Source organism: Arachis ipaensis, chromosome B06, assembly GCF_000816755.2.
Source record: "Arachis ipaensis cultivar K30076 chromosome B06, Araip1.1, whole genome shotgun sequence".
NCBI lineage: Eukaryota > Viridiplantae > Streptophyta > Magnoliopsida > Fabales > Fabaceae > Arachis > Arachis ipaensis.
The window spans coordinates 6,006,813-6,019,039 of record NC_029790.2 but is presented as its reverse complement, the minus strand read 5'-3'; the positions used below and the strand labels follow the sequence as shown (position 1 = coordinate 6,019,039).

At 33.0% G+C, this 12,227-nt stretch overlaps 1 protein-coding gene across 1 annotated transcript; it reads left to right on the top strand.

The window, feature by feature from the left end:
* On the top strand, positions 10,810 to 11,721 carry LOC107647936 (vacuolar protein sorting-associated protein 13-like protein). Its single transcript, XM_016351984.2, has one exon. The coding sequence runs from the start codon at positions 10,984 to 10,986 to the stop codon at positions 11,590 to 11,592; it is 609 nt and encodes a 202-aa protein (XP_016207470.1). The 5' UTR covers positions 10,810 to 10,983; the 3' UTR covers positions 11,593 to 11,721.

The window sequence follows — 12,227 nt, the reverse complement described above, 5'->3', positions numbered from 1 at the left end:
TATTTAAGAATTAATATTTAATTAATCATTAATATATTTTTTAAAAATATACATTTAATTTTTTATTTTTATAATTTATATTTTTATTTAATTATGACCGAATCAATGGAATAAATTAATGACTTATCGGTTGAACCAAATAATCTAATAACTATATAACTATCTGTTAATTTGATTACTGTTAATAGGATCATCGATAATACTTAATATTTCTGTAGTGCAACGAAGGTGAGTTACATAAATAAGATTAAGAATGACACAAGATGAACAAATTATTGTTCAACTAAACTCCTAATCAAGAGTTAAAAAGTGGACACGCCTAAAATATTTTTTTTTTTGCTTGTCTGCTTTTGTTCACTTTTTTTGTTTTGTTTATCTTTTTCTCTTCTTTTATTATCCGCATGTGTAATTTTTCTAATTTTTTTTATATTTTTACTGTTTTTTGCTCGTAACTAAGATTATTCACGATATGGTTTGGATCAATTTAAAAAAAAATAATAATTCAATCCGAAAATTATATAATTTGTTACGGTTTATATTGAATAAGTTTGAGTTTATTTTTAAATTTGTATAGTTTGAATTGATTTTGTTTATTCGATATTTAAAAAGTAAAATTTTAACTTTTAATTATTAAAAAAAATAACTTTCAGTTGGTAAAACAAATAAATAAATAAATTTTATTTTATTTTATTTTATTCTTATAAAATTTTGATTAAATTATACCGTTAGTTCTTACACTTTTAATAAAATTGTAAATTGATTCTTACATTTTAAAAGTTTGTAATTGAGTCTCTTGTTAGAAATAAGAGACTAAACTAGAGGAAGGATTTGTGTCTTATTATTGAGTATATTCAAATTGTCTGCTCAAATTGTCTGAAATGATACAATATAAAAAGGTGTTAGAATATAATTAGGATCAATTAGTATTATTTAGTATATCGGAATATTTATTATAGGAGATTACGTCTTTATTATTACAATTCTCTTAGTACATATAAATATCGTTCTATATTGTATCATTCCAGACAACTTGATTACACTCAATAATACACAAATCCTTTCTCCAGTTTGGTCTCTTGTTTCTAACATGGTATCAGAGCCATGGTATTCTCCTTGAAGATGATATGTTGTTTTTCTTGCGGTGAAATCACCGAAGTTTTTGCACTTTTTTTGTCTATGCCATTTTTCTTGACCTTTTTGTCACTCCTTTGATACTTTTTCACCTCATCGACTAGCCTATTCTCTCCGTCTTATGTCTTTTCGAATCGAATGATCAAACACCAATGTCATCCGCTGTTTTCCTATTCTCATGAAGAAATCATATAATTTTTGCTCTCTTTCGGCAGTTCCATCTGCGTTCTCTCGTGGCAGTTCCGTCTGCGTTCTCTCGTGGCAGTTACGTCTGCGTTCTCTCGTGGCAGTTCCGTCTGCGTTTCGTCTGTGTTTCTTTGTGGCAGTTCCGTTTGCATTTTTTTTCCGGCAGTTCCGTCTGCACTTCCTTCAGACAAGTGGCAGTTCCGTCTGCGCTTCTTTCAGACAAGCAGTAGTTCCGTCTGCGCTTCCTTCAGACAAGCAGCAGTTCCGTCGGCGCTTCCTTCAGACTAGCGGCAGTTCCGTCGGTGCTTCCTTCAGACTAGCGGCAGTTCCGTCTGCGCTTCCTTCAGACAAGCAACAGTTCCATCTGCGCTTCCTTCCGGCAGTTCCGTCTGCACCCGTTTTATCAGTTTATGCAGTTTTTTTCTCTTTATTTCGTTATTTTAAATAAGTTTCAAAATCAAGTTGTCACTTGAGTTTGAGGGGGATGTTAGAATATAATTAGGATCAATTAGTATTATTTAGTATATCAGAATATTTATTATATGAGATTACGTCTTTATTATTACAATTCTCTTAGTACCTATAAATACCCTTTTATATTGTATCATTATAGACAACTTGAATAGACAAATTGAACACACACTCAATAATATACAAATCCTTTCTCAACTTGAACTGCCGCTTGTCTGAAGGAAGTGCATACGGAACTGCCGCTTGTCTGAAGGAAGCGCAGACGGAACTGCCGCTTGTCTGAAGGAAGCACAGATAGAACTGCCGCTAGTCTGAAGGAAGCACAGACGGAACTGCCACTTGTCTGAAGGAAGCACAGATGGAACTGCTGCTAGTTTGAAGGAAGCACAGATGGAACTGCCGCTTGTCTAAAGAAAGCGCAGACGGAACTGCCGCTTTCTGAAGGAAGCGAGATGGAACTACCAGAAAGAAACACAGACGAAACGTAGACGAGATTGTCATGAAAAAATGCAGATGGAACTGCCACGAGAAAACGTAGACGGAACTGCCACGAGAGAAACGTAGACGAAACTGCCGAAAGAGAGCGAAAACTATATGATTTCTTTATGAGAATAAGTAAGCAGTAGATGACAATGGTGTTTGATCATTCCACTCAAAATAACACAAGATAGAGAAAATAGACTAGTTGGTGAGGTGAAAAAAATCAAAGGAGTGACAAAAGGGAAAGAAGAATGACATAGAAAAAAATGCAAAAACTACGGACGGTGATTTCACCACAAGAAAAACAACATATCCTCTTCAAGGAGGATACCATGGCTTTGATACCATGTTAGAAATAAGAGACTAAACTAGAGGAAGGATTTGTGTCTTATTATTGAGTATATTCAAGTTGTCAGCTCAAGTTGTCTGAAATGATACAATATAAGAAGGTATTTATAGATACTAAGAGAATCGTGATAATAAAGACGTAATTTTCTATAATAAATATTCAGATATACTAATTGATCCTAATTAATTCTAACTATATTCTAATATCCCTAAAGAAAATTAAAATTTATAATTGAGTCCCACTAACATTCAATGTAAAAAAAAAACGTTAAATGTTATTATTTTACCATAATGCTTTTACGAAGCAATGTTTTAAGGATTCGTTTTGAATGAGAAGATGAAGATCTCTCACAACATATTTCTAGTATCTTTGTTAGGGTTAAAGACTTTTTTCAAGTTTGAATGGATCCAAACCAATTATTTAAAAAAATCTCAACATCTAGGAGTATGAACAAGAGAAGATATTGATGTTTCTATGGGAAAAAGGTGATGGAGCTCTTCTCGTCATCCATGAATAGCTTAGGTAGTATATTTGTGACTTGTTGTAAGTTACCAAAATGTAATTTCTTTGAGTGGATTGATGAAGAAGAAGATGTGAAAGGTAAGGAGAGAAGGACTCACTCCTTTTGTAGAGATTCGCTGACACTTCGAACATCCAATACTGTGATGAATCAAAATAGAAGATTTATCTCCTGCTCTAGTCAGTGAAATTACAAATTAGTCCCTACACTTTAAAAGTTTATAATTGAGTCCCTAAAGAGAATTAAAATTTGTAATTTAGTCCCCACCGTTCAAAAAGTGTTTGATTTAACAGAATATTCTCAGAATATTCTTTATTTTGAACATGTGACCTGCACATGTTTGACAACAGGGACCAATTTATAATTTTAGTGAAAGTATGGGGATCAATTGTGTAATTTAATCATTTGGAGTGACCAAAAACTCCCTAGACTATCTGAACCTACCCCGTCCCCCCCCAACTCTCTCACTCTCACTTTCTCACTTTCTAAAACGACACCCAAACTCCACCGCTCTCTATCTCTCACCTCGGTTCACCGTCGCTACGCCGGATCCACCGCATTTGTGCTCACGAGTCAGGTCTCACCTCCTTTCTCCATCTCGCCTCTCTCATCCGACAACTTTTTCTTCTCTTCCAATCCCAATACTGAACACCGACGATAAATGAAAGAGAATAATTCCAATCACAAGCATGCTCAAAGCAAATAATTTAATGTCTAATAAAAAAATAGCAACAAATCAACACAAAAATAGCAACTCAATTTATTAGTGAATTCGGCATGGTGACGGAGGCGAGAGGCACAACGATTGTGAGCCGAGGTGAGAGACAGAGAGCATTGGGGTTGGGGTGCCATTTTGGAAAGTGAGAAAGTGAGAGTGAGAGAGCTGGGGAGGGGTAGGGTGGATTGAGATAGTCTAGGGAGTTTTTGGTCATTTTCAAATGGTTAAATTACACGGTTGGTCCTCATACTTTCACTAAAGTTGCAAATTAGTCCCTATTGCAAACATGTGCAGGTCACATGTTCAAAATAGAGAATATTCTGAAAATATTCTGTTAAATCAAACACTTTTTGAATGACGGGGACTAAATTACAAATTTTAATTATCTTTAGGGACCCAATTACAAACTTTTAAAGTGTAAGGACCAATTTGCAATTTCACCAAAAGTATAGGGACCAACTGTGTAATTTAACCTATATATATATCCTTACCTTAACCCTAACCCCATTACAATCTTGTGGAAAGTCCTCATAATATTTGTATGCATACATTGAATAATTGTTTATTGTTAGATGAAAAACAAATCTTAGAAAGCATGATTAGAGGAAAATTAAGTGAATCAACCCTATACACTTGAGCAATTAGAGTGTATACACATCTGGTGAGGGTTCGATTGCTCAATTCTATGTTTCCACCGATTATTATCTCCTTCTCGCAAGTTGTTAAATTCTTTTCAATAACTCAATTCAATTGTGGATTTGATTTGATTATGATTGCTTTAGCCCTTATGTTTATACACGTTTTTTTGGAAATTGATTTATTTTGACCAAGTTGTTGCATGCATGTAGATAGGTTGCATATAGGTAGTTTGCATTGAATAAATATTGATACCCCTTTCTTGTATCGTTCTTAACTTAGCATGAGGACATGCTTAGTTTAAGTGTAGGGAGGTTGATAAATCCTAATTTTAGGGTTTATCTTGTGTTGAATTTAGTGGATTTTATTAACTTATCTCACATTTATTCAATAAAATAGCATGATTTTGTGAATTTCTCCTAATTTGTGCTTAAGAGTGAAAACATGCTTTTTAGGCCTTTAATGCTAAATTTAATTCACTTTGATTCTACTCGATGCCTTGATGTGTTTGTTTAGTGATTTCATGCTTAAGAGGCAAGGATTGGATCAAAGAAATGAAGAAAAAGTAAGCAAAGTGAAGAATTCATGAAGAAATGAAGTTTGGAAATCTGCCCAGTTTCGCGTATGCGTGACACTCGACACGTGACTCACTTAAAAAAATTGTGGCTGGTAATTTCTGAGCTCACTCAGGCCCAAATCCAACTCATTTTCTAAAGTATTTGAAGCCAAATTCAAGATGGAACAAGGGGTGAGCAATTAGGGTAGCTTAGGAATCATGCTTTAGGTCATTTTCTAGAGAGAGAAGCTCCTTCTTCTCTTTAGAATTAGGTTAATCTCTTTTAGATTTAGGTTTTATTTCTTGTTTTTATCTATTTTTTTTACCTTTCTTTATTCTATTGCCTTAATTTTCTTAGTTTATCTTGTTAATTTCTCATTTGTGTCACTTCTAGTTTCATGAACCTTTGTTACTTTTAATTTTATTTAATGTAATTTGATATTTTTATGTTTATTGATGTCTGTTTAGATTGTTATTATTATTTTCTTGTATTTGGTAGTAGTAGATTTTATTATTATTACAATTTAATATGCTTTTTTTTATAACTTCCAAGTGTTTGATGGAATGCTTGGCTTAGTTTTAAAGTAGATTTTGAGCATCCTAGGCTTGGAAAGAGAAGTTTGGTAATCTTGAGTCATTAATACCCAATTTAGATTGGTGATCTAGAGTTGTTAGTTGATCTTATTTCCATTGATGCTACTTATGGATTGGGATTAACTAGGTTCATTTGACTTTCTCTCAATATGGGGATAACGTAATAGGCTTAGCTCTTGGTAATTATTGTGTCATGATTAATGACTAGGATAGAAAACCTTGATTCTTAATCCTTTCCATGAATGCCTCTTTAGGAATTGTTATCTTTAGTTGTTTTCTTAGTTTTATTGTCATTTAGATTATTGTTCTCTTATCTGCAAATCCCCTGGAACTTCATAACTGATAATACGCATACCTCACAGCAATTCCTTTGAGAGACGACCCGAGATCTAATACTCTCGGTATTTTTATTGGTTTGCACTTGTGACAAATAAAATTAAACTCTAATGAAGTCGATTGTTGGTCTAGAATTATACTTGCAACGAAGCGATTCTCTTTTATTGAAAAGAAATTCTAGACCGATGATTTGCCCGCCATCAAGTTGTTTTAGCAGTAGAGAGAATCAAGTCCATTAAAATTGTACCCCCTTCAAAGGCCTTCTTACAATTGGCATATAGGTGCTTAAGGCAAAACCTATGCTTAACTACCGAAAGCATTTCATGAAATATTTGAAGTAACTCCTGTCGTAATCAATTTTTCAGGTAATATTTTAACAAGTTATGTAAGAATAAAATTCATTGAAAATGTAAACATTTGGTCATATTATTTAAAGTTAAGTGCCTTGTCTTTTGATGGTCAAACATAGAGACCCATTTCTTAGCTGTGAAGTCACCAATGTCATGAAGTAATAACTCCAAAAATCAGGCCCATTGAATCTTTAGTCTTTGCCTCCACTGCTGCAACTGCTAGGAAAAATAGTTATAATTAGGATCTTTACTTATAGCAACCAACAATTATTGTCCATGATCACCCTTCAGATGGCAACTATCCAATCTTATAATAGGCCTACAAGTAGTCAGGAACCCTTTTTTCATAGCATCCAAACACATATACATTCGCACAAACCTCACCTGGATTGTTGGAGAAGGTTTATCCAACTTCAGCTTCAGTGTAGATCCAGGGTTTGCTCTCAGTACCTTTGCACAGTAGTCACTGATCCTCCCATATTGCAGCACTATCTTTTCATGCACAACTTTTTTTGCCTATTTCCTTGTCCAATAAGCCTTCCACACAGATATATTTGTCATGTATTTATCTTGACGTGTTTGAATTACAGTACCTAACTTCATATCTTCCCCTCTACTTAAGTTATTGGTGATTTTCTTTACAATTCAATTGCTGAATGCAGGACAACTACTGTAATTCCTTTCATAAGTGTGCTTGCTCTTCAATGTCTTCAGTCTAACACATTCATATTTTTCTACTTTACTTGCAAATACCATCTATAGGTACTCTCCACCTAAATCCTTACATTTGACTTTGCATCTAACCTGATCGTTCTTGACATATCTAATGTCCCTCCCATTCAACAATGCATGCTCCTTAATAGCCTCCTTAAACTCAGCAATAGACTTAAATTTAGTCCCCAATCGAAACTCATAATCAACATTCATGTTAGCTTCATTATATCTAGGATACCTCTTCCTCTTTATTGGCTCATCAAAATCTTCATCATAGCTATCCAATGACTGTCTCATAACGTGAAGAAATATCTCTAACATCAATTTTTGTACTATCTTCACTCACCCTTCCTTTGTTAGTTTTCACACCAACTTTCACATTAATATTATTATCATCTTCTCCTAATGAGCCACTGTTATCTCCCAAGACATTTGGATGCTGACCTTGTTGATTTTCATCTTCAACATCAAAATCAAAGTGATCCTCATGATCACCATCATCAGCACTGTCATCAAACTTGTTATCTTCACTTGAAAACTCTGATTAACTGACCACTTCTACTTCAACTAAAGTATCACCACTGTATTCACCATCAGAAGGTACATAGTCCTCATCATTTGAGGTTATTTTAATCTCATTTTCTTGTCTGTATCCATTAACCACATACATATGGTAGTGTTTAGTCTTTTGATCCACTACAAACTTATCCATTCTCATCATATCTCCATCAGACTTCAACTTCCTAAAGCCATCATTCAATGCAGCTCTAGGATTATTCCACTAAATTTTAGCATTGTCCGTGTATCCAAGTTCTTTTAGCTCAGTAACAATTTCTTACATGGACCACTCATCTAAGTTAAACCGTAACACTTCCACTATTATTTCATCAAGATATTCTTTCCCTCCTCTTGTACTAACTAACTGACCACCATGGTGGAGATGAACAGTAAACAGTAAATCTTCTATCACTACCCAAAAAAAAAATCATAGACTTATCAGAGAAATTCTAAATACAGTAGATAGTTTAACCTCCACTAGAAAAATAAAAATCGAAAAAAGAGTAAAATCATAACATTCACATCACAACTGTGTAGGGACTAGGGATTAGGAACTCTTACCTGTTTTAGTGTTGTTCTTGCAAATTTCACTCTTCAACTTTCAACAAGGTCAATCAATCACCAACTCCACACGGTCCGAACCACACTCAACAATCAATTCCAACGATGGAAAAAAAGCATGAGTGAAAAAAGATTTTGAGGGGGATAAAACGCGAAGACAATGAAGCGTGCAAGTGGGGTTTTTGGTTATTATAAAAGAGTAAAGTATCGTTTTTGTCCCCAATGTTTGGGGTAAGTCTCAAAGTTGTTCCTAGTGTTTGAATCGTCCTATTTAAGTCCTTAACATTTCAAAATTAACTCAATGTTGTCCTGTCGTTAGAAATCTGTTAACGGAATTGACGGCGGGATAAAATTGAGACGATTTTAAAACGTTAGGGACTTAAATAGGACAAAAATGTTGAGGACAAAAACGATACATAGAAATAAATTTTAATTTTATCCTTCACCAATATCAATCTTTCATGATACATAGTTATTTAATTATTTTTTAATCATATTTAAGTAAATTACACTTAATCTCATTACTTTGATTCTAAATAAATTTATTTTTTATAATTTTACTCTTAAAGATTTTTACTCATCATGAAATGTTTGTAAAATGAGTTGAATCGCATTACTTTATTGTATATGTATCATTTTTTTCCCCACAAGTTTATGTACTAGTCATTCTACAAATATTTTATGATAAGTAAACAGTTCTAAGAGTAAAATTATAAAAAAAATAAATTTCTTTAGAATAAAATTAATGTGATTAAGTGTAATTTACTTAGATGTGATTAAAAAATAATTGAATAACTATGTACCGTAAAAAATGATATTATTGAAGGATAAAATTAAAATTTATTTCTATGTATCGCTTTTGTCCCCCAACGTGTTTGTCCTATTTAAGTCCCACGTTTCAAAATCGTCTCAATTTTGTCCCGCCATTAATTCCGTTAACAGATTCTTAACGGCAGGATAACATTGAGTCAATTTTGAAACGTTAGGGACTTAAATAGGACGATTCAAACCTTTGGGACAACTTTGAGACTTATCCCAAACGTTTGGGACAAAAACAATAATTTACTCATTATAAAATTTAGAAGACAGAAATAGAGTCGTTTGCTCTCCACCTTTTGCACGTGCAACTCACATGCTCAACATAGTGAATATGCTAACGAATATTCCGTTAAATTAAATATTGTTTGAACGGTATGGACCAATTACAAATTTGAATTTTTTTACGGATTTAATTATAAATTTTTAAAGTGTAGGGATCAATTTTTAATTTGATTGAAAGCGTAAGGNNTTAATTAATTTAATTAATATATTTTTTAAAGATTTTTTTTTGAAATGAAACAAAAAAATTTATTATTTCCCTAAACCCAATATTCCAACTTTAATTTTAGAAATGCGATTTTTTTTAGTTAGAGTGAGTTCGCCGGACCTTTTCTAAATTTTCAAAAATTTTAATTTTTACACAGAAGTATACCGACAACAATCATGACTTCTTCAATATCACCGGCACCAATGGCAACCAGAAATATACAAATACACATAAATAAGCCATATTTTAATCAAGATTTTTTTTCCATTATAAATTAAAAAAAATATTATTTATCCAATAAAATATGACTTATTTCTGTGTACTATTGTGTATTCTTATGTACTATGGAGATGATGATAATAGTTACTATTGTCTGCTGTGAAACTTAAGAATTTGAGTTAGTCATTTTTTTTTAAATTTGAAGTAAAGTTCGCCGGGTTAGGCGAACTCTATAAAAATTATAGAGTTCGCCCAAGTGCGGCGAACTTGTTTTAACAAAAAAAAATCGTATTTAAAAAATTAAAGTTAAAAAATGGGGTTTTAGAAAATAATATTTTTTTTTAATTTTATTTTAGAAAAAATTCCTATTTTTTATTCAAGACTTTAGTTAAATTCTTTATCATTGTTATCAAACTCGCGAATTAATTCGTAAACTCGTATGAGTTTACGAGTTTAGGTAATAGAATCGAGTTAACTCAAACACAAACTTGGTCAAACTCGCGAGTTTGAGAGTAGGAATTTTCCTCTTTTCTTTTTCATAAATAAATGTTTTTCCAATTTAGAAATGGAACAATTATCGAAGCCGAACCCGCTTTTCTCCACTCAGCTTCACTTGGCAAGTGGCAATCCAACTTTCCATTGGTGACGTCATCTACGGTCCCTCCAACAACGTCATCACATCTAGATCGCCCCTTCAGCGACGGCCACGTGTCGTCATCATTGAAATCCCTAGATCATGATAATGCACCCCCAGCCAAAGACTCAGCGCGTGCATTCCACGCATCTTAATGGCCCAACAGTTTTCACTTCAAATTACTATACACATTTATTGTTCACCAAAATTAGATACAAACGGACCAATAGAATCTTTGTATGCTTTGCCACTGCTCTAAAAAGGATGCACGCGCCTAGTGTCGGCTGAGATAGATAGCATCATCAACAATATTTGTATACTTATCATATTTCTACACTAAATTAATATATGATTTCTTATTAAATAAAATATATATGCCGTTAATTAAAATAACAAAAAAATGTAATAATAAAATTAAATACAAATAATAATTTATTAATTATTAGCAGTTTCTTTTATAGCTAAAATTTTATTCTCTTATTGTCATCTTTTATATACATCTTTTTTTTTCTGGTCTGTTTCTCTTTATTTTTCCACAGAGAAGTACACAGCTATATTACCCACCCTATAATTTGTCCAAAAAATCTTCGGTACCAATAGCCTTCACTTGTTTCTATGTAAAGTTGTTGTTATTATTATAATTTTGATCTTAATTTTCAGGAGCATGGATAGCCTTGGGAATTCTTCTTCAGCCATGAATGGTGTCCAACAAAAAACACCAACTAAAAGAAGCAATAAGCAGAAGAAGAAGAACAACAATAATAACAAGAAGGAAATCAAGGTTGTGTACATATCCAACCCCATGAAGGTGAAGACTAGTGCCTCCGAATTTAGGGCTTTGGTGCAAGAGCTCACCGGCCAGGATGCTGAATTTCCTTATGACTCTTCTAGATTCAAGGGTTATGGCAGCGACCACGACGGCGACGACGACAGCAATAATAATAATAATACTAAAGGGGGTTATGATGATAATAATTGTACGGATAAAGTTGGTTATGATGAAGTAAACGATGATACACTTGTGGTAGTACCTCCTCCTTCTCCTCCTTCTCTTCTTCCTCCGCCGGAAAACCCTAATTGGGAAGAAAAAATTGTCGCCGGCGAAGGAGGAGAAAGAGGAGGATCTTCGTCAATAGAGAGCTTTGAGCCGTTTGATGAAGTTTTCACGCCTCAGATGATAGAGAGCATCTCGTCCTTCATTCCATCAAGTGTCTACTATGAATCTCCCCAACTTGATCAAGTGGTGATGCACTACAATTATGTTCATCAATGATGAACAATTATCTCAAGGCAAGTTTTAATTTATTGTTGTTATTGGCAAATAATTGTTGCTTTAGTTTTAATTCAATGTGTTGATTTTCGGGAAAAAATATTTGGGATCAAATGGTCAATCTTTGTTGCAGTTTGTCTATAATTAACTATCATATAATAATTACATTATTATTACTTTATAATAATTAGTTAATTATCTGTACTCCTAATTTCTTTAAGTTGAATGTGTGTGATGTGTCTATATATATGGCCAAGTTGATGGAATATAATAGAATTTAGGTAAATATTGTGATGAGGATATATTTAATTAGCATAGGATAACTCTAGGATAATATTTAGGATAATTATTTCTGGAAATAGTTTGCGTCCTTTTGGTATATTCGGGTTTGGTGTGATTAAAAAGTTACTTAGCAAGTTACAAGAAACTGAGTTTTTTTATATTTTATTTTATTTTATATTTGGGGGAAGGACTTGAATTTGATGTTGGAAATAAAAAAGTGTGGAAAGAGAAATGGGGACCAAACTCACGTAAAGAAGACTTGAATGACCCATTTATTTTTAGTACATTTAATAATTCAAATAGTAAAGGCTGAAACGGTAGGTTCTGGATATGATGAAAAAATAAGAAACTTTTTT

Bases quoted from the DNA above. Each gene is read 5' to 3' on its own strand.
- LOC107647936 (XM_016351984.2), top strand. From the start codon at position 10,984: ATGGATAGCCTTGGGAATTCTTCTTCAGCCATGAATGGTGTCCAACAA.